At 47.4% G+C, this 20893-nt stretch overlaps 3 protein-coding genes across 3 annotated transcripts; 2 read left to right on the top strand and 1 right to left on the bottom strand.

The window, feature by feature from the left end:
• Positions 1 to 1479: 1479 nt before the first annotated feature.
• tmem91 (transmembrane protein 91) lies at positions 1480 to 10179 on the top strand. Its single transcript, XM_029171961.3, has 4 exons — positions 1480 to 1786; positions 5008 to 6176; positions 7416 to 7562; positions 8261 to 10179. The coding sequence occupies exons 2-4, from the start codon at positions 5751 to 5753 to the stop codon at positions 8414 to 8416; spliced, it is 729 nt and encodes a 242-aa protein (XP_029027794.1). The 5' UTR covers positions 1480 to 1786; positions 5008 to 5750; the 3' UTR covers positions 8417 to 10179.
• On the bottom strand, positions 10161 to 12144 carry exosc5 (exosome component 5). Its single transcript, XM_029171962.3, has 6 exons — positions 11959 to 12144; positions 11496 to 11609; positions 11161 to 11282; positions 10947 to 11087; positions 10606 to 10695; positions 10161 to 10444 (listed from the first exon to the last, which is right to left on the bottom strand). Exons 1-6 carry the CDS (start codon positions 12053 to 12055, stop codon positions 10349 to 10351), a joined length of 660 nt encoding a protein of 219 aa, XP_029027795.1. The 5' UTR covers positions 12056 to 12144; the 3' UTR covers positions 10161 to 10348.
• A 4659-nt stretch (positions 12145 to 16803) lies between these two features.
• Positions 16804 to 20893, top strand: bckdha (branched chain keto acid dehydrogenase E1 subunit alpha). The gene is made up of 8 exons (XM_029170249.3): positions 16804 to 17126; positions 18599 to 18775; positions 18853 to 18939; positions 19014 to 19122; positions 19412 to 19573; positions 19645 to 19851; positions 19942 to 20083; positions 20192 to 20893. The coding sequence occupies exons 1-8, from the start codon at positions 17013 to 17015 to the stop codon at positions 20532 to 20534; spliced, it is 1341 nt and encodes a 446-aa protein (XP_029026082.1). The 5' UTR covers positions 16804 to 17012; the 3' UTR covers positions 20535 to 20893.

The raw sequence follows: 20893 nt of genomic DNA, 5'->3' as shown, positions 1-20893 counted from the left end.
CTCAGTTTCCCTCAGCTCATCCTGTAATCAGTTAACTGGTACATTAATCTCCCTCCCTCCTGCAGAGAAACCCTCACCCCTCCTCCCCCTCCTTCCATCTCTCCCCTTAGGTCTCGCTGTCCTGTTCATTCATGCAGACCAGAGCTTGTCTGTGGGCACGTAGCCGATGATGACCCCCCTCAGGCGTCCGCGCTCGCTGATGCACGCGTGCGTCCGTGTGTTCCTTCACACCAACGTGCATCCATCCGCTCCAACCCTCCTTACGTCCCTTAGCGTCTCTCCTTTTGTGCCATAAATAATTCAGAGTGGGGTGAGAACAGGAGCGCGGAGCGGCGCCGGCCCGACCCGGTCCGCGTGTGGAGGCCGAGGACGGCGGCTGCGTTGCACAGAAGCGCAGACTGAGGCCTCCTCCGTAACAAGGATGGATCACGTCTTTGCAGAGCTTCCACGTATCCGAGGGCTGTTTCACTACAACAAACAACAGCAGGCTGCAGAGAGGAGCACCCGCGTCCGTCCGCTCGCAGCTTAAACAATTCGGCCGCACTTCGTCCGACGAGTCTTTAGAAATAACATAAGCTCTTCATTTTCATGAGCGGCGGTGGCAGCGGCCGATGAGCAGGTCAGACCAGTGTGGCCCCGCGCAGCCATTAGTGCCATCATTTCAAGCCGCCACCAAGTAACTGCTGTATCTGCCTGCCTTCCTTCACTCTGCATGCTCCAGCTGATACATAAAGATAATGGGAGGGGATGTGTGTGTGTGGGGGGGGGTCATCGCTGAGAGGAAACCCGCGTGGGGGAGGACGTGCTCAGACTGAGGACAGCGTATTGATCCCTGCTTCCTGATGGACTGAGAGGCAGCTCGTCGCTCCGACAAAGACAAATGGAGCATCATCTCTGAATCTGTGCTAAAAACAAAAGCGAAAAAGTAAAAGGTTAAATCATTTCTGTGGGAGGGGGATTCTGCTAAGAGCAGTTCACCTCATTAAATACTCAGCCTAAGCCCTGTGGATTTCATCGATTGGTGTCCAGCGATGGCTGAGCTTTATCCTGAAAGAGGCTAAATGAGCAGGAGCCTGAAGCAGCAGCGCCGTGTTTCTGACTGGATCTTAACGTGGGCCGCGCCGTTAAAGCGGGTCACAGGCTGAAGTGGCCCGAAGCCGCCCCTCAGCTTTCACCTCATATGTGTTTGCTTGATGTGTCTGCCTCATCAGCTGCCCTTCAGTCACACCTTGTAGCAGTAAATGCAAACAGAGGCTTTTGTGTCACTGAAGCGAACCCTGAACCTCCCTGCAGCATCTCTAGTCTTAACCCCAATCCCAACTCCAACCTCAAATCAAGCCCTAATCCTCTTAAAGAAGTGAGAAAAGGCAGAATGTCCTGTGTCTCCCTCAGCGCGTCCCCGTGAGGACCTCAGTGCGAGAGGGCGGGCTTTAGGACCCAGGATGCGCCGCTGAACAAGGTAGCGATGCTGAGGAACAGCAAAACGCAACGGGAGAGAGAGGTGGAGGACGCAGAGGAGAGCGCTGCCTCACACAGTCAGAGACGCGGAGGCGCAGCAGAAAGTTGAGGGCGACGACGAGCGCCGCACGGATTAACGGGAGCGCTTGTGTCCGCGCGAGGAGCCGAGCGGACGCTCATCACCGCGGCCGTGACGCGCAGGTGCTCCCGCAGCCGCCTCAGCGCACGTGAGGCCAGAGCGACAGACAGCTGCGGCAGCGCAGGACAGGATGCGGGACTCCCCCGCGTCCTCAGCGCGCAGCAAACGCACCCAAGTTTCCAGCTGAAGGTGAGAAAATCCCGCAGGACGTGAATTAGACAGTAAAGGCTTAGTGCGCTCTGTGTGTTCTCTCCATCACATACAACACACTCCGCTGATTTAAAACGTGGACAAACTTGATGTAACGTAGATGTGATACTGTGACATTTGTGTCAGTGCAAACTGGAGACAGTAGACGTTGGATGCTCACATTTCCGGTCCAGGAGGAATATTTGGGAATGAGTCATATCTCCTGTAAGAGGTGAGATGTTGTGTGGCATTAATATTACAGGAGGAACCCACTGATACGCCACCACCGCAGGCGTGAGAGCTCCCCACCTCCATTATTAATAAAGCAACATTTATTTCCTCGCAGCTCCTTTCTGTGCACGTTTACGAGCGTACAATAGAGGACGCGCTGGTTTGGACTGGAACCCTGAAGGCATCGCAGCCGCCCAGCACGAACCCACACAGCGCTGGGCGACTGTGGATGTTTGCACGGGCAGCTAGAGCTCGGTGTGCGATAATGAAAGCTGAAGCCTCAGACACATTCCTGTGTGTGTGTGTGTGTGTGTGTGTGTGTGTGTGTGTGTGTGTGTGTGTGTGTGTGTGTGTGCGTCTTTGCGTCTGTGTGTGCTTCTGTGTGTGTGGTGCGTGTGTGCGTGCGTGTGTGTGTCTCTATGTGTGTGTGTGTTTAGGAGATCCTCAATTAGAGGCTAATAAATTAGCCCCCCACTGTCATCACTCATGTAAAAACCTGCCAGGGGCTAATTAGGCACTGACTCATGTTCGTTACCGACTTCTTACCTCGACCTCAAACATAACGAGCAGCTGCTAATGAAAGCTCAGTCGAGGTAAAGCATCACCTCGCCTGCTCCCGTTTCCACGCTTTGTCCCTGCACTGAGGGTGAATCCCTACAATGTGCTCGGGCAGATTTTTGTCACCACTCAGAGATTAGCAGGAACGCACGAGCGTGCGCGTCGATCCACACAGGGCTCGTAGAGGTCATTACGCTGCAATACGGCTGATGTAAACACAGCCCGGACGACATCTGGGCCGCCTTTGTGTGGGGCTCGTTAAGCCTCGCTCAAGCATTGTGACAGCTTTGCAATGTGTGTCAGCCCTCACACACGTCCGCAGGTTGTGCCAGTAGCAGTTTCCCAAAATAAAACTGATTTGTCATTTGGAAGCAGAATGAATTTAAACAAGGACATGCGGACAGTGGGGTTCCAAATGTGCACCCCAGCACGGCGGCGTGCACGGCGGCGTGCACGGCGGCGTGCACGGCGGCGTGCACTGAGCTCCCACGATGCCGCTACAAACGGTGCATTGTGCTAAAACGCTGAAGCCATTTGCAGCATCTCGCAGATGGGTCACCTCTCGCTGCCAGGGCCTCGCTGCACACAAGCACCAGCTGAGCGGACGGCGTGTGTAGCTGCGTTTGTGATGCGTGTAGGAGGTGTGAAGGGCTGCAGGGGGTCTGTTCACCACGCATGCGTGAGGGATCAGCTATGGAGGTGTGTGTGTGTGTGTGTGTGTGTGTGTGTGTGTGTGTGTGTCTGTGTGTGTGTGTGTGTGTGTGTGTGTGTGTGTGTGTGTGTGTGTGCATATGTGTGTCTATGCGTGCGTGCGTGCGTGTGTGTGTGTGTGTGTGTGTGTGTGTGTGTGTGTGTGCATATGTGTGTCTATGCGTGCGTGCGTGCGTGTGTGTGTGTGTGTGTGTGTGTGTCTATGCGTGCGTGCGTGCGTGCCTGTGTGTGTGTGTGTGTGTGTGTGTGTGTGTGCATATGTGTGTGCATGTGTCTCTGTGTGTGTGTGTGTGTGTGTGTGTGTGTGTGTGTGTGCATGTGTCTATGCGTGTGTGTGTGTGTGTGTGTGTGTGGGGTCAGAGCGGGTCATGCCGTGGACCGACTAACGAGCTCACCCGTTTTTCCAGGGGCTTCGACTCGCTCAGTTCTGGGCTCGGCTGCTGTTTGTTAGATTCATTCTGTGGAAATGATCCGTCCTTCGCAGCGTCATGTGACAGTAACACATCCTCACTGAGAGGCACCGCCGTGGAATTATCGCACGCGCTTATCATCCAGCCGAGCAGACGAACAGCACTGAAATGGCAAATTAGGCCCTGCTTCATTTACGCTGCAGTGGCTCCACTCCACGGTGAATGCGTTTCCATAGGAACCTATGTTGCTTTGAGCCTCACGAGTCGCCTGCATTTCTCCTTTATGCTTATCTTTCCGTTTAGTTTCCTGTCTCCTCTTGCCAGATGCTCTGCAGGGATCAAGAAGCAGAGACAGAGTGGGAAAAGGTTTTGAAAATGAAATCAAAGAGGACATTTAACCGCCACTCGTTTTTTGTCGGCCCACTCTGGTCTCATGAGTCACGTCTCCAGCTTTTCTCAGAAATGACGCCGAGCATCGGGTCTAGAACGCTACAGAAGCAGCCACGGCGGTTCTTTGCATTTTCAGCAGCAAATAAGGCAGTTCTCACTTGTGTATGTTGAAATGATTCAAAGTTTACTTTGTGGCTGCAGTGGAAACTGTGAGCTGGATGATGAAAAGGGAAGAATGTGAGGATGGAGGGAGCGGCGTGGGCGTGTAGTTGTGTGTTTGTGTTTGTGTGTTTGTGTGTTTGTGTGAGTGAAGCGGATCGGAGCAGCGCTTGTAAAATTGTCAGGGGTGATTTGCAGCTGCGTCCTTGCAGCCTCCCTCCACCTGAATGGATGCTTTATGAGCGTTGCAGCATCAGAAAAGGAGGCGGGCTCATAATACAGGGTCCTTTCTGGTGGATGGGCAGACGCAGGGATGGGCGGCGGGTGTAATAACGCTGAGTGCATCTCTGCTGGAATGAGGCTGCAGCGACTAAGAGCGGGCGAGCGAGCGAGCGAGCGAGCAGCGGCGCCAGATGTGCACGTCTGTGTGTCAGAGGCGGTTTGCTCAGAGCCTCGTGTGTCGACCCTCCATGAATGAGGAGCAGGACGCCCTCACACCACGACCTACGCACGTTTACTGACTCCACTTCTTCCTGTGTGTCGTGAAGCGTGCGACGAACCTCTTAATGGATTTAGATCCCGTGAAGCGCTGCCGTGCAGAATAAACACTTACCCACTGTGAGATACTGACACATTCCAGCATCTTTAACACACAATGCAGGAACGTGTGGACACAGACGATGAAGGCTTCGTTTTCCTTCCTGCCACAATGTAAAAGTTAACGTGAAATCATTTCCTGTGCTCTTCTTCTTCTCCTGACAGTTCCTGTTGTCCTCGTTGGAGAACTGGACAAACGCATCTGCCCTCAATAAAACCAGACTGAAGTTGACCATAAAGCAGCTGCGATCACGTCCTGCAGCGATGGAGGAACACGCATGCTGACCTGCAGGAGGATCCATGGAGCCCTAAATATCAGCCTGATCCGCTCATCGTGACCACCGGCTCTGGTCTGGAAAACCCCATCCCAGCAGAGGAACGGGCAGCTCTGAGTCTGTGCTCGTTGACAGGAGAGGTTGACGCCCATTTCACCTTTTCTGGAGGGCGACTGAGGGCAGGAACGCTGAAAACCTGCTGCCCCGTGTTTCCATCCGTGTGTCGGGCGCTAATCAAGGTCCTCCATCATCTGAACTGACATTTCCATATTGTACGAGAGAGACGAAGTAGCTGACATTACCATATTCATGACCGCTGACAGACCCGATCATGTGAAATGGGCCGCATGGGCAGAACCCTGAGCCACGGCGCTCAGACAGATGGAGAGTGACATGTGAGGACAGGAGGCACGCGAGTCTCTGAGCGCAGCTCCGTCCTTCGTCTCCACGGCTCCTGGTGCGGCAGACGCCCACCCCTGCTCGGTGTGTTCCACCTCAAGCTTCAGCGTCTCGATGAGTCATCGCCGCCACGCTGAAGCAGCAAAGCAGCCTCCTCATTGAGACCCACTTTTGCACAATACGTTTAGCTGTTGATGTGGTTCCCTCCTGCGTGGATGGTCTTAAAAGAGACGGATGGAGGATCTAGATGAGCTGAAGCATCCGCTTGTGGGCGAAAACCCCAACAACTGCCACTCACCCGGGTCAGGGCTCGGTTCTGGGCCTGGACAGGCCCCGGCGGGGCTTTTTCAGGGCATCCTGGTTCCGTGTGAGGAGGACGGGTCCTACCCTCCGTTAGCATGGAGAAGCTTTCCCCCTGAGCTCCAGCAGCAGCAGCTCCTGGACCCCTGCTCTTTGCCTCACACCCTGGAGCCCTTCTACCCGCCAGCCCCCATCTGGGCCCACGCAGACTCCCTGCTGAGCAAGGACTACCTGGAGACCACCTTTGTGGACATTCGCCCCGGCTCCACGCTGGAGAGGAAGCTCCTGGCCGAGACGCAGGACTTCCACAGCGTGTCCTACAGCATGGACGACGAAGACGACCTGCTTCCAGATTCTGACGTAAGAAACTTAATGTGATTATCACCAGTGACACACACAACCAGATGAATTTATTGTTTCATTGATTTCTCCTTATTAAACACACTTTACAGTGATATTACAGACATAAGCAGCAGCAGCAGCCTGAATCAGTGCCTCGTTGACATCAGTGCTTGATGAATGACAGAAAAAGAACACTGACTGTCAAAGGAAATTCAGCTGGCGTGGCACAGAACCAGCTCTGGGTCCAGATTCTGCAGAGCAAAGACCTTAAAATAGACAAACTCACAATGCATCCAGGGTGAGCAGCCATCGAATGCTGGCTGTCAAAAAGCCAGATTACATAAAGCCTCGGCGCAGGTAATGACACTTCAGTAGCGATGGAGGACGCCGCTTCTCTATTTCACAGATCACTGAGCAGAACCCGCCCTGCAGTTCAATGTAAATCAGCTTTAAAGCCCTTCCAGGGCTCATGATGTTTAGGAAGTCGACACGAGGACGCACAAACACGCAGCTGCTGTCGTTTAGATGCTCATGAAAGTCTCCAGAAAGTTTCAAAATGCACTGAGCCGCTGTGAACTAAAGGCTGAGTGCACGGTGGCAGCACACGCTGTGAAAGCACGGATCTGCTGCAGAGCTGAGGCCCAGAGGTTGCTCCGGTTCTGAAAGCAGCAGCAGTAGAAGCAAAGACGAGGGCGTGTGGGAGGAGAAGCTGCGGTGCAACGCTGAGCATCAACACGGCGTCTACGGACGCGTCACCGTCCGACCAGAGCAGGACGGCGGAACGCGTGACACCGCAGCGGCTCCGCGTACCAGCGTTTGGGAAAGTACACAATTATTTCACGCGCTGCATGAAACGAGCAGCGTGATGTGACGGTTGGTGTAAGAGACGCAGTCGGACTGAATACGCAGCTGCTTCAAAAAGACGCGTGAGTCACGGATCGCCCGCGGTCAGTGGCGTTAGTGCACATCCAGACTAACCCCATTCAGTCACATTCTCTTACAGACACCAGCAAAGTTCTCCAGTTGTTGTGGAGGTTGAGAACACAACGTAACAGGAACAGCATCAAACAGAACCGGCGCCACGTGGTGGGTTCTATCTGGACGTCTCACGCGGGTTCATGTCACTATAGAGTCCTGGCTGCTCCGCTGATGATGTAAAGGAATGGTCCAGACACCAGGATACGCAGCACATCTGCTGTTTTCTGTCTGTCTGCTCTAACCTGCATTCACCCTCGCTGCCCTGTGTTTGAATCCCAGGACTCATCCATTGATGACTTCAGTGATACAGACAGCGAGAGCAACTTCCCTCTGATGATCCCTCAGGACTACCTGGGCCTGGCCTTCTTCTCCATGCTCTGCTGCTTCTGGCCCCTGGGCATCGCTGCCTTCTACCTCTCACAGAAGGTACACGCACGTGCTCCCATCCTTCCTGCTGGACCGTCACACTGTTTCTTATATATATATATATATTCACTAAAAAACACATTGGGCCTTTGTTTATGAATTAAAATAGGTGCAAACTTTAAATCTGAGAGGACTTGAAACAGCATGGAATCAGTCAGGCTAATTGGAGACAGACCGGCGACCGGTGCAGGTCGTTCCCTGCTGGGTTTGGTACCAGCATCCAGCGCTGTCTCATATACAGTACACACTGTTATGCTGCTGTAGGCTGAGCCACAGTTGCCACTGGCAGTGAGACAGCACCCCCAGCGCCTCTATCTCTCCTTGTTTAATGTCGGCATCCTTCCAGCAGCGTTGCAGACAAAGAAATCCCATTAACGTTTTTGCAAGGCCAACGGGCAGCAAGACGCTTGGGCTTCTGGTCAGATCGATTGCCTTCATTAGCATTTAATTAGAGTCATAACAGGAAGACCCAAGGTGATAGATTTCCAATATTGTTGAGTGCAACCAAAAACTGGGGTCAGAGTCAAGGACTAGAGGGAGAGAAGGTGATGAATGAGGCACAAACAGCAGCTGTGACGCAGACATAGACCATAATAAGGGCTTAGTGTATGATTGGAACGATTGGAACAGCGAGGACACTGACAAATGATGGCAAAAGCCCTTTGACCACTAATCCTCATCCCTCCTCTGTGTCTCAGACCAACAAGGCGTCCGCTCAGGGGGACTTCCAGGGCGCCAACGCAGCATCTCGCCAGGCTCTGTGGCTCTCAGTGCTCTCCATCGTGTTCGGAATCATCACCTACATCTGCGCCATCGCGGCGTTGATCTCCTATCTGTCTGGGAAGCCGCCGTAAAGGCAGCGCCCGCCCCTGTATGGACACAGGACTGTCACACGTTTCATAAATATCAACACATCAGCTGTTCATGTAGCGTCATCACCGTGTTTGTCTGACATCCCTGTTTGCAGTCATGTTTTAGCTACACCAGGACGAGCAGGAGACCTGCTGTGTAGATCATAATCACATCTATTTGGACAAGGACGTAGTTCAGAGGTCATTTCTTGCACACGAAGAAAAAGAACTGAGAATCACTCCACGTAGGTGTAATTTAATGAACGCTGTCTGCCTTTAAAAGCTGCACCGTGGCCAATGAGAGGAGAGCAGATGTTTTCAACTCACTCTACATTTCACTGTCACAAAACAATGGATTTGCAGAGGTATGAGAAGGTCAGAGCAGGGACGCTGCAGCCACTCAGTCCTGATGGACCTCGCTACGGGACAGTCTGAGCCAGCGCTGTCGCTCCTGGCGATGCTTCAGGGCCCAAGAGCTTTATTTAAAAACCCACAGCTCACAGTTCTTTACTGCACCCAAAACTGGAGGGGCCCAAGTACATTAATCAACCCATACAGCACATTTCATACTGAGCATGACTCATTGTTTACCTCCATAAAGGACTGACTCTGCTGTTTTGTGCTAAGTTGAATTGGTATATTTTGGTTGGAACCGTAAGCGCATGCTGTGCCATAACCTGAGAAAACACATGCGAATGGAGTTTAGGAGTTCTCAAATGAAAAGTAAGGTTGTAATGTGAGACAGTGACTCCAGATATAGAAATAAAAACACTGTCTCTATGCAGTTCTGGGAAATAATGACACATAGATGAGTGCAGACCTGAAAGCAAAAGTGCCAAAAGTAAGAAGGAAACTGTGAGATCAATTCTTTCATGAGCTCTTCCATTAATAGAAGCAGCCAGGCTGCCACTGCACGCTCCAAAAATAGCCTCTGCGCCTCTGCTTCGTGCAGCATTACGAACTTAAACATCAATTTCACTGCTTGAAACTTATGTAAGACAAACAGAAGTGGGTCTGACAAGGCCAGAAACAAGAAGGAGCATTCAGCGCTCGGTCACGTGCTGCATGAGTCAGTAAACTCTCCATGTCAGCAGCAGGTTTGTAGTTCAACATGTACCAGACGTTTTCAAAGCTCGACTCACTTCGCTCATCTGGCCGCGGATCAGTGCAAAAACAGCTTTGAAGACACAAAAAGCCTCCGGCCATATTGGTTTGAGTTCAAACGTGCCAATGCTAAAATAGTTATCAGGGGAACTCTGAGGAAATATTTTTTAAAAGATCTCTGCAGGATACCAGTTTTCTATTTACATGTATAGTTTTTATAGAGTCCCTAACTGTACTACAAGTATAAGTTCAATCAAATACTCTGTTGACACGCAGTTGGGATGTTTCAGCGTCCAACCCTTGTCGATGTGCTGTGATCCAGCTGCACTGAGTCCACACACAGGGCCGTACAGTTCTGACAATCCTGAGTCATCGTCTTTCCCACTGGACATTTATGTTCAAATGTGACCTGATTAAAGATTTATATGAGAGCATTTAAGGCAGACAGTCTGGAAACTGGTCTGCTTAGATTTGCCTCACTTTATGTCTATCACAATGACGAATGGACTACTCACAAGCTAATAAAAGTCAAAGCTTGTGATAAATTAGGTTCAGTAGTACAATAGTTGTTGGGTTTGTTCTCGGTTCACATGCTTGTATCACATGTAAATAATAAAGTGAAAAATCAATGACTCCCAATAAATGCGCTTATGTAATATTCAGCTCGTCTCATTTTATTTTGATCCATTTAATACAAAACCCTCCCGGCCCCTGAAATCACAGACTTTAACTGACCTGAAACCCAGGAAGCTGAAAGTAACTGCTAAATATCTCATTACAACAATATCAATATTAGTATGCACCATTTAAAGAATGACATGAAAAAAAACATCAGAGGTTTTTGGAATATCGCCGGCTGATGGAGTCTCTGTAGAACTGAAAGATCTTCTCCGATGCTTTCTGGCTGACGGCTATACACTGCTGCAGCTGCAGGAACACAAAAACAAATATAGGCCACAACTATCAAACATCTGTGACAGAGAGACACTCTGTGCCATCAGACAGGAAGGAGGCCACTGACAGAACATGCATGAGATGAAAAGCAAAAATAGATGAACTTATGCTGTGCAAACTGTGTGTTTACTGACTTCATGAACGGAAAATGAGCCTTTGGTCGATGACATCAACACCCTACGTTCTGTACTGTCAATAGCGAAGGTCATCAGAGCTCGACTCCCCTGTTAAAGTGGAAACAGACAAGTAAATGTAAATTCATTAACGCAACATCAGTTCGTGATGCTCATGACAATCCATTCCCCAAGTCTGTCTCAGTTCACCACTACTGTTTTATTCTCCCCCCAAAAAATGAACCATACTGTAGTTACACAGGTTTAGAGACAGTACCAGTTTAAAGCAGACATTAGTTCACAAAATATGGGAAAATGTGTAAAATACACTAGAATGTGATTGTAGATATAAGTAGGTTTACCTTTTCTTGAGCTGCACTGGGATCTGTGATGATTTTCCCATCGTAGTCAATGGCACAAGTGACTCCACAAAACAAGCAGCTCATTGGTAAACCTGCGTCCATAAGGGCCATGCAGGCAGAATTCAAGGAGCAGGACAAGAGCTGGGGAGAGGATAAGGAAGCAGACAAACACGCGAAGCCCTGCAGCTCTACAGCAAGTTCTATTAAAGGATACGGAGCCGTCATCGTGCAGCACTTGAAGAACAAGAGTGAGGGAGGAGCGAGGATGGAGCGACAGCAGCAGAGATGCCTCACACGTTTCTCGCACACACTGCTCTTGTGAACGCTCCCGTACACCTGCAAATACATGTATACTGGATCAGCGAGCTCAGAGAGAGAGACAAACGGCTCATTCATTCCACCATGAGGGGGTATGACACATTTTACACAGCAGAGGCAGAAGAGCTACAAGCTACAATGGCTTCTCAAATCCTCACGAGACCCAAAGTCTGTACACATGGACTGCATGAATATGATGAATGATTCTGTGTCCATCAGGCAGCATCTTACTGGGCAGTCCAACTTTGGGCTGAATCAGCACCTCCACTGTTGCCCGGTCATAAATCTCCTTGCTGACTTTGACTTCAGCGGGTCCATACACTCCAGCCAACACACTTGTGTCTCCTTAAGATTTGAACAAGAGGTCATTAGAAGGCATTAATACCGTAGCAGATATATCTACAAATACATATAGTAGATAAAACCCCATGGGAAGGGGGTTTTAGCAAAACACGCTTTTCTACTCAGATGATCAACAACTAGAAGAGTTGAAAAAGTAAAGAAAAGATATTTTGTCTATATATGAATTTAACTACTATGCACTGACTAAACTTTAATATTAGAGCATAATATTTCATTATAGCTCCTTTTCACATCCTAGGCTTGAACGATAAACGCTGTTCCTGCTACGGTCAGAACGAGCCCACAGCAGGCGGAGCCCAGGCTCCGGTTCGACGTCGGACTCTGGTCTCACCTTGGACGAAAGACGCGGAACCGTCAGGTCGAGACAGCAAACTCTGCTCACAGCCAAACTCTCTCAAACTTACAGCCGAGGAGCGACACACTTCCATCGTGCTTCTACAGCGGGGCTGACTTCAAGAGTCGCGTGTGAATGACGTCACGTGTTTTGCCACTCGGGGCTCGTACTGATGACGACACACAACAGGCCGCTTTAATTCATCATCTTTTAACTCGTAACTCATCCGCACCCACCGTTTACAATATATATTTACTTGTACAGCATTAGACTTGCTGATCCACGTCGTTTTGTTGGGTAATAGTTGTTTGTTTTACATTAATTTAAAGGCGAGCTTTAGCCGGCAGATGGCGCCGTCGTCTTTGTGAGCCGTCGGAGTCCAGCGTTCCACCTGATCCGACGGTTCACTCCACGACCACAGCTTGCCGTGTGCAGCTCCACAGCCCAACTATCCATCCTTCCGGTTCGCCAGCCCAGTCCTTTCCTTTAGCAGACACATAAACGGCATAACGGCCAACGACCGCCACAGAAGTCAATGCACCGACGCTCAGTGTTGAGATGATCAGTGTGGGTGATTGCACACAGTTTGTCTAATAACCTGTGGTTGCTCTTCTAGACCAACAAACAATAATCTTGATCACAGGAAGCACCATAAGGCTTCTGTGATTCAATACAAGACTAAATACATATGGGAAAAAACCTGCCAGCAGCCACTTAAAAAATAAAACAGAAACCAACACCCAGCTGAAGTCTGAAATGCAGTGTTTCCAGTATTTGGTTCCACATAAAACAATCAAAAAGTGTCATGTTTCACATGACTCAACCTTCAGACACTGGATTGTTTTTTCTTACCAATTTTGGAAGAACCTGGATCACCAGGAAATTGACAAAACACTGTTGTGAGGCATTGGGAAGTGGGTCGAACTTCTTCACATCACATGTGATGACTAAGTATTTTCTGAACTTCTCCCTCCTGACTGCTCCTCCACATTCAGGCAGATGAGGTGATCGTCTTTAGAAACCTTTTCTGAACGTGAGCCTCCTCCTCTCAGCTGCAGCATGTAGGGGTCCAGCTCCACCCCCAGAACAGAGCCGGTCCTACTGTCTGCAGCTGGACCCGGTTCTGTTCTGTCCCTGCAGCACAGCTATACCACAGGAAGCTGCAGCTTCATGTGTCATGGCAAGTGGGAGAACAGCGGAGTTCTGCCAAAACCTGCCAGTTCCTCCTTTATTAGGATCCAACACAAACAACTTAAAACTGAGGTTCACTGCTGTTACTTTCGATTTACGTTGTGTGTTCTACGTAGTGTAAATGTCTAGAAATGCTAAATACTGACAGAGGACAGAGTCTGAGTACCACAGTCTTTATTTGCTGTTTTATTTTTCAGACATATGTTTAAGAACAGGCTGTGGGTCGACCACTAGGAGGCGCTGTAGAGGCAGATGCTGGCGTTAGGAAGAGACAGGTTTATTCTGAATCTCCGAAGAGTCGTAGGAAAATTTTGTGATTTTTTATTTTTGTATATTTCACGTTAAGCAACTACTCAACATTTAGTACTGTAATGGAAATCACTCACATTGACCTACAAAACCTCAAGACTTCCTTAAACTGTGAGTGTTACTGTAAATATAAGGACAAGCTGCACGGTCCCTGTGGATCCTGTAAAATGTGACGAGTGGGACGAGTTTAACAGGTTCAAAGCAGGGAGTGTATTTGATGTGACTGTTTTATAGACATTAAACTCTGAGCTCCAAACCTCTAAACGTTGAATTGAAGGTGATCAGCAAAAACCACCTCCACCCTCTGACCTTCAGCTACTTCCTGCACGTTGAGCTGAACCAGAAATATTCAGTTTAAAGGGTGAGAAGCTTAAAAGGCTCAAAGCTGCTGCTGACGATGGTCCTTTACTATTTTGGTCTATTATAAACTGTGTTACGTCAAGTCTTACTGGTCCTAATTGAACATTTGTGGTCAGACATTTTTATGTAACGTGGTACTAATATATTAAACTCCATCAGTATTTACTCTGCTCTGTGTCACAACAATAGATTCTTAAAAGATTTGCTATTTGTCTTTTGTAAATGCTCCAGTTTATTTGATTTGGCGCATGTCATTTTGTCCTGTTTAGCTGGTCCAGTGGGGCTGAATCTGAATGAATCACAGCTCATGACTTCAAATGCTGAAATGTTGTTTGTTGCACATGATGGTGGAGTCACTGGCAGCTTTTTGCTCAGATGCTCAATTAGTGTTGTTAGTTTCAGGAGCCACAGTTTAGAAAACAGGTAGATGGAATTTGGGTAAAACAGATTTTAACAGCTTTCAACCCTTCATCCACCAGGAACAGCTTTAAGAAAGGAAGCAAAACACAAATGAATGCTGGAGCTTTTGGAGCTGAACGACAGGGAATTTACAGTTAACTTTGCTGACCCCAGACCAGCCAGAGGGAGCCAAACCTCTGACAAACTGCAGGATACGGTCATGTTTAAGCCTTTTCTTACTTCATTTCTAGGTTTAATATTTTTTACCATTTATATCCGTGTTTTTAGACAATTAAAAAAAGCGCAGGGACAAAAAAGTAATTTTATCATTTTCCCAACTTTTAATTTGTCTGAGAAATCGAATGGTTTAAATGTTCACACATCATCAATGCATTTATGTGTAGCTGTAGCAAAGTCATACAAAGCTGCTGCCGTCCCACTTCATGTTATTAGAAAGAGATCAGGAAGTACTTGAGTCGTGTGAAGATCAGTGTAAGGTGATTGCACATTTTCAAAGGTTTGCCTAATAATCTGTGGTTGCTCTTCCAAACCAACCAAGAGTTATTTTCATCAACACAAGAAGACTCAACTGGAGAAACCTCCACAGAACATTCACTAACCACAGCAGCAGCTGACGACAAGGGGCTGCAACAAATGACAAAGAACATGTGGAGAAAACCTGCCCTTTACACAAACCAACACCCAGCTAGTCCCAAACGCAGTGTTTCCAGTATTTGGTTCCACATGAAACAGTCTGTAAGAGAGCAGATGTTGATCATCAACACAGAAATCATAGAAGGTTTGTTGCCACAAAGCATGAGCACATGAGAACGATGGGCTCGGTGTGACTTTGCTGTCACACCGAGCCCATCGTTCACAGGTGGGAGAGGAAACCACACTGAAGATAAACGTGCCTCCAGAAAACTTCCTCCAGAAGCTCCTGAATGGTGGTGAAACGTTTCTACTGAGAAGAGGAAATCCGGTTGACATGACTCAACCTTCACACACTGGACTGTGTCTTCTGGCCAGTTTTGGAAGAACCTTAATTAATAACAATTTGGTGTCTTCCAGAGTTTTCATTCTTTTCACAGGAGGTGACATGGTCACCGTTACCAGGAGTGGAGCCATGACTTCTACACACTCTGCTCTTTGTCTTTTAGTAACTTGTGGCAGGTCCTCAGTTCAACATACGGTGTGTTTTGGGGAAGTAAAGTTTCCATTTGAAATATTTTCTTCTCCTTTTTGAATGTTGAAAGTCAAGTGGAGGTGTTGAATGAACAGCGGCCAGCCGCCTCAACGAACTAAACAACAGCATGATTTACAACATTACAGTATGGAATCACACTGACAGACAAAGGAGGAGCCTCTTCTTCCATTCTATCTCATGACACAGCCCTTGTCCATCTCTAAAATACCTATAATTCCGTAGCTACAATGAACATGAACGTGTTGATACTCTATAAGTATTTTCTCCTCCACTTTATAGAATGTGACACCAGTGGATTAATTTTAATTACCTTCATGGGACCTGTTCACACTTCACATAGTGAAAATCTCATGGGTGAGGTGTTGTATGATCTCATGGTTCCTGGCACTTCATGTCAAATAGGACTGCCCACTAGTTCCTCAGTTCTCAAGATATTGAGAGCTACTTTTAAGCTACTTGTACTTCTTTACCTTTATTTACCAGGAACTTGCTACGCTTGGTGCCACTGAACACACAGTTAGGCTTAGTCTACAGCAATGACGTGGAAGTGTTATACAACCTTAACCTGCCAGCCAACTGCTTTCTTGTCTGACACTCCCTTGTTGGCTTTCTTTTCGCTTCACTGCTCATGGTTGCGTCTCTGCCCTCGTCATTTCAAATCATAAGACAGCTAGAAAAAAATGATCGCACATTTTTCCATTACAGGACAGAGATAAAGAAAAATGTGTGCATCTGTGCTATGCTGGCAGCGTTGGTTTGAGTTGTACTACCACTGATGAGCTTTTTGTGACATTATTATTATTTGGTCTAATGCAGTGGGTCTCATTGTTTTTATTTTCTTCACTAATACAATACTTAGCAGCAAGGTGGTGTAAACTACAGTGACTTGTTTGTAAAACCTGTTTGATCCTGGTTTAACTTTAATTATTGTATTCTGCTTTTTTCACATGACATGCTGAATACCGGAATCAAAATGCAAAGGCACTGTAATGTTTTCACTGAGCTCTATTTTTGACCTCATTGTGTTCACCTCTCCTCACCTTTTTTCATTTGGCACAAATTATACTTTTTCTTGTGGCAGCACTTGTATGGTTCATTTCAGGATGGGGACACTTAGGAGTGTCCACAGCACTCGGCAGGGATCCAAGGTTTAACAACGGAATTAATTCTGGATAAATGTTCAATTATTCCCACCAGATAAAGTATTCAGTTATCTTTCCGATGTTCCTTGGTTGTGTGCTGTAGTATTATTATTTTATTAGTGATCTTTGGACTCATTCATCAGGCCAAGGTTCATGATCTGTGTTGCCACAAACACAAATTGTTTCCTAATCCAAACGACAGTGGGAGTTATGGACTTTTAATTTGAAAGGTTTGAGCGGATGTCAGGTACTGTACTTGCTTCTGTACCTGCAAAGTGTGCGTGTGGATGCACAGAGCAGTGCTATCAGCTGCAAAAGCAACCAAAACCTTGCTGTTAGCTTGTGCAAGTCGACAGTTGTAATATACTGACTGTAACCTACACACCGCTGAGAAGCTAGTTAGCTAGCTGTGCGGCTAAATCCGACGGCTGTGGACGGTCCAGATGGCGGCTGTTAAAAGCGTGAGAAAGATGTATGGATTGTGTTTCCATGCGGTTCGTCAGACAGCAGGATTAAAGTGGTCGAGGCTGCTGCAACAAAGGACCTTCAGAGTCAGTGTAAGTTATAAAACGGAGCTGTGTAGTACAGTAATGGGTCGGTGATGAGTGTTGGCCTGCGTAACCATTGTCAACTTGAATTGAACTTGAATTATAGAGCTAAATTTGAAACGTATGACGTATGTATGTTCAGTCACGATGGCTAGGTATGTAGGTATACTTGGGTTAAAGTTAATAATATTTGTAAAATTCTCTAAAAGAGCCATTAAAAAAGTTTCTGGGTAGTTTTTGCGATTTGTTGTGAGCTAGTTAGCTAGCGATCTTAGCTAACAACTTTATAGAATTTAGTCTTACATCATAATCTGGAATTATTTACAGATTCCCTAACTCTGCCCTCTAAATGTCAACCGTGCTTGTTACACGTAGGTGTTTGCAAACGTTCGCATTTGCTTAGCTGCAACGTGACTGGCTTTGCGTTTGGTTTGTTGTGAATCCGGATAGCTAGCTACCGAGCTAAAGCTTTGGCTAGCTGCATTCCTATTGGTCAATGAAAGGGGCGTGAGGAGGTCGTGTTGGTGATGACGTCATCGTGTTTATAAAGCTGAACTTCTTGTAATGCGTGACAGTATATCCTAAGAAGTTACTTTTTAAAAAAACAACAAAACAGATTTGAGTATAACAATGAGGATTTATTTAATATGTTGCCATAATGTCATTATAGAGGATGCTAGACCTACATACACAAGGGTAAATAATGGAGACCTGTCTGTCAGTGATGCCCAACCACAGTTGCTCTGAAAAGTGTTTGCTAAGTTTATCATTTAACGCAGTTAGTAAATAAGCAAAGAACACGTTTAAGACATGTTTATATGTCTTAAAAGGATAAATATCTTGGATAAATATTTGAGAATAATATTTTTTTCTGTTTCTGTCCAGACAGTAGATAAATCCACATTAAACATCTTGTAAAGGCTGCATCCTATCTCTAAACTGAGGAAATGCGTGATCCTAACAATTTAAAGGATGTGCAGCAAAGTCTAAAGTTAAACTTTACCAAACTAACCTGCAGTTGTTTCAGATAGTGTTCTGTCAGGTTATTGTCAGCCATGTTGACTTGTGGGTGACTCAGTGGGATAAGCACTAGAACGTTTTTGGGCCAGAAACCTGCCGTGTTTTCACACCCCAGTCTATGAGGTTAACCTGTTGTTGTATGGTGCTATAACAATCTTACATTCAAACTTCTTCCTCTGTTGTACTTCCTTGTTGATCTTGGTTTCAATGAACACAGTCACTTGTCTGTTTTTTTCAAAAGCACGTATGTTATCTGGTGGTGCTCTTTTGCATTCTTAGGTTTTACAGTAAATGCTCCGCTGTCAGGTGCCAGGTTATCTTTCAAAGCTATTAATAACCACTGTGGTTGTTTTAAACTGATTACTGAGCGCTTATCTCGGACAAAACCATTCTAAGTTAACTACTCGCAGTTTATTGTTTTTGAGAGTGATAAAAATAATCCCTATATTTCATCCTTTCAGGCTGTGCACCAGCAGCAGCCTTTTGATTCAACACTGGAAAAGCCACAGTTCCCTGGAGCCTCGGCGGAGTTTGTGGATCAGCTCGAGTTCATTCAGCCAAATGTCATCTCTGGGATCCCTGTGTACCGCGTTATGGACAGACAGGGCAACATCATCAACCCCTCCCAAGACCCCCAGGTAGCAGGAGTCTGCCTCTGCTTCGTGTTTCTAACACCGCACTGTAGCTGTACTGACATGTGTGTCTTTCTGCTCAGCTCCCTAAAGAGGCCGTTTTAAATTTCTATCAAAAGATGACTCTGCTGAACACGATGGACCGTATTCTCTACGAGTCACAGAGACAGGTAGCTTTCTCTGTTTGGCATTCACTGGTTTGACCATGGAGCTGGTGAAATAAGTGGGTTTGCCTCTTCTGCAGGGCAGGATTTCCTTCTATATGACCAACTATGGTGAGGAGGGGACGCACATTGGTAGCGCTGCTGCTCTTGACCCAAATGACCTGGTTTTTGGCCAGTACAGAGAAGCTGGTAAGAATCAGACAGTATGTGTTTTTAGAATTTCCTGTATTTCCTCCATCACACATTATGATACATAATCATATCAAAGATCAGAGTACTACAAAAGCTCACAAGGTGGTTTTATCTAACTGGCTTCATCTAATCAGTGAGTCACAGCATATCCACTTAACTGTGTATGAATGATTAACAGAGATAAAATCAAAGCCTCTCGAAAAAGCCTAAAAAAGGGCATAAAATACATAGAGTACAAGCACAAAGACAGCATAATGCACTGTTTTTAACAGTAGTTTCTCTGCAGGTGTGCTGATGTATCGCGGTTTCCCCCTGGACTATTTCATGGCTCAGTGCTATGCTAATGCAGATGACCTTGGTAAGGGCCGGCAGATGCCGGTCCACTATGGGTCCAGAGACCTGAACTTTGTCACCATCTCCTCTCCTCTGGCCACTCAGATTCCTCAGGGTGAGCTGTGCTCGTGGTTTAGAGCTCCTGCTCTGGTAGAAGTGTACTCATGTCCAGTGTTTTTGTTTCAGCGGCTGGAGCTGCGTACGCCATCAAGAGAGAAAACCTGGACCGTGTTGTAATCTGTTACTTCGGAGAGGGAGCAGCCAGCGAAGGGGACGCCCACGCTGGCTTTAACTTCTCCGCCACCCTCGAATGCCCGCTGATATTCTTCTGTCGAAACAATGGTTACGCTATCTCCACCCCCACCAACGAGCAGTACAGGGGTGACGGCATCGGTAAAAAGCTTTTGCTTACCTTATCGTGTAAAACGAGATCCAAACCTCTGGTTTGTCAACACGCCTCCAATTCTCTCTGTGATTGAGCAGCTGCTCGTGGTCCTGGTTACGGCATGCTGTCCATTCGTGTCGATGGTAACGATGTGTTCGCTGTGTACAACGCCACAAAAGAAGCGCGGCGCCGAGCAGTGGCTGAAAATCAGCCGTTCCTCATTGAAGCCATGACCTACAGGTGAGCCAGCGTTACGACCGCTACTGCTGGGTTTTAGTCTTCATTGTAGCATTTAGAAACCTAAAGCACTCTGTGAACTGAGGGAAACCGGTTCTGTTTGATCTTCAGAATCGGCCACCACAGCACCAGTGACGACAGCTCCGCGTACCGCTCGGTGGACGAGGTGAATTACTGGGACAAGCAGGACCATCCCATCTCCAGGCTGAGGCACTACATGACGGCCCGTGGCTGGTGGAGCGAGGACGACGAGAGGAGCTGGCGGAAGCAATCCCGCAAGACGGTGATGGAGGCGTTCGAGAGAGCAGAGAAGCGCCTGAAACCCAAACCTGAACTCCTGTTCACCGACGTATACGAAGAGATGACCCCCCACATCAGCAAGCAGCGGGAGTCTATGTGGAGGCATCTGCAGCAGTACAAAGAGCATTACCCCCTTGACCTCTACGATAAATAACCACGCCAGTGTGGCTGAAACAAATGAGTAGGATTGTGTCAGTGTTGTATTAATAAAAAAACATAGTTTTGCAGTGAAGTTTATTTTTTCTTTCTCTACAACAGAGGTGAAAGAAAGAGGTTTGACCATTGCGTGTCAGTCGTGAAGCTCATGTAAATGCTCAATCATCAGAGCTTAACGCGGTCACTGCTGGTGACGCGCAACAAACCACTTGTTTCATTATGCGCACCAACAAAAAAGTCCAACAGTCTCAACCTTTAGCCCTGGACTTTGTCTTCTGCTGTGGTGACGTTCAACGTGTGTCCCGTGCCTTTGAGCTTACTGTTAAATGTTTTGTCAAAAATAAAAAGTGAAACGTT

This window comes from Betta splendens, chromosome 13, assembly GCF_900634795.4.
Source record: "Betta splendens chromosome 13, fBetSpl5.4, whole genome shotgun sequence".
Lineage (NCBI taxonomy): Eukaryota > Metazoa > Chordata > Actinopteri > Anabantiformes > Osphronemidae > Betta > Betta splendens.
This window is presented reverse-complemented; position numbering and strand designations above follow the sequence as displayed.

What these genes read in the sequence shown, in the direction of transcription:
- tmem91 (XM_029171961.3), top strand. Translation starts at nt 5,751, where the DNA reads ATGGAGGATCTAGATGAGCTGAAGCATCCGCTTGTGGGCGAAAACCCC. An exon ending in ACCTGCTTCCAGATTCTGAC is followed by an intron (nt 6,177 to 7,415) that starts GTAAGAAACTTA and finishes TTTGAATCCCAG; the next exon opens with GACTCATCCATTGATGACTT. An exon ending in CCTTCTACCTCTCACAGAAG is followed by an intron (nt 7,563 to 8,260) that starts GTACACGCACGT and finishes TCTGTGTCTCAG; the next exon opens with ACCAACAAGGCGTCCGCTCA.
- bckdha (XM_029170249.3), top strand. Translation starts at nt 17,013, where the DNA reads ATGGCGGCTGTTAAAAGCGTGAGAAAGATGTATGGATTGTGTTTCCAT. An exon ending in AAAGGACCTTCAGAGTCAGT is followed by an intron (nt 17,127 to 18,598) that starts GTAAGTTATAAA and finishes TCATCCTTTCAG; the next exon opens with GCTGTGCACCAGCAGCAGCC. An exon ending in ACCCCTCCCAAGACCCCCAG is followed by an intron (nt 18,776 to 18,852) that starts GTAGCAGGAGTC and finishes CTTTCTGCTCAG; the next exon opens with CTCCCTAAAGAGGCCGTTTT.
- exosc5 (XM_029171962.3), bottom strand. Translation starts at nt 12,055, where the DNA reads ATGGAAGTGTGTCGCTCCTCGGCTGTAAGTTTGAGAGAGTTTGGCTGT. An exon ending in TTCCGCGTCTTTCGTCCAAG is followed by an intron (nt 11,610 to 11,958) that starts GTGAGACCAGAG and finishes TCAAATCTTAAG; the next exon opens with GAGACACAAGTGTGTTGGCT. An exon ending in TGCTGCACGATGACGGCTCC is followed by an intron (nt 11,088 to 11,160) that starts GTATCCTTTAAT and finishes TCCTCTCCCCAG; the next exon opens with CTCTTGTCCTGCTCCTTGAA.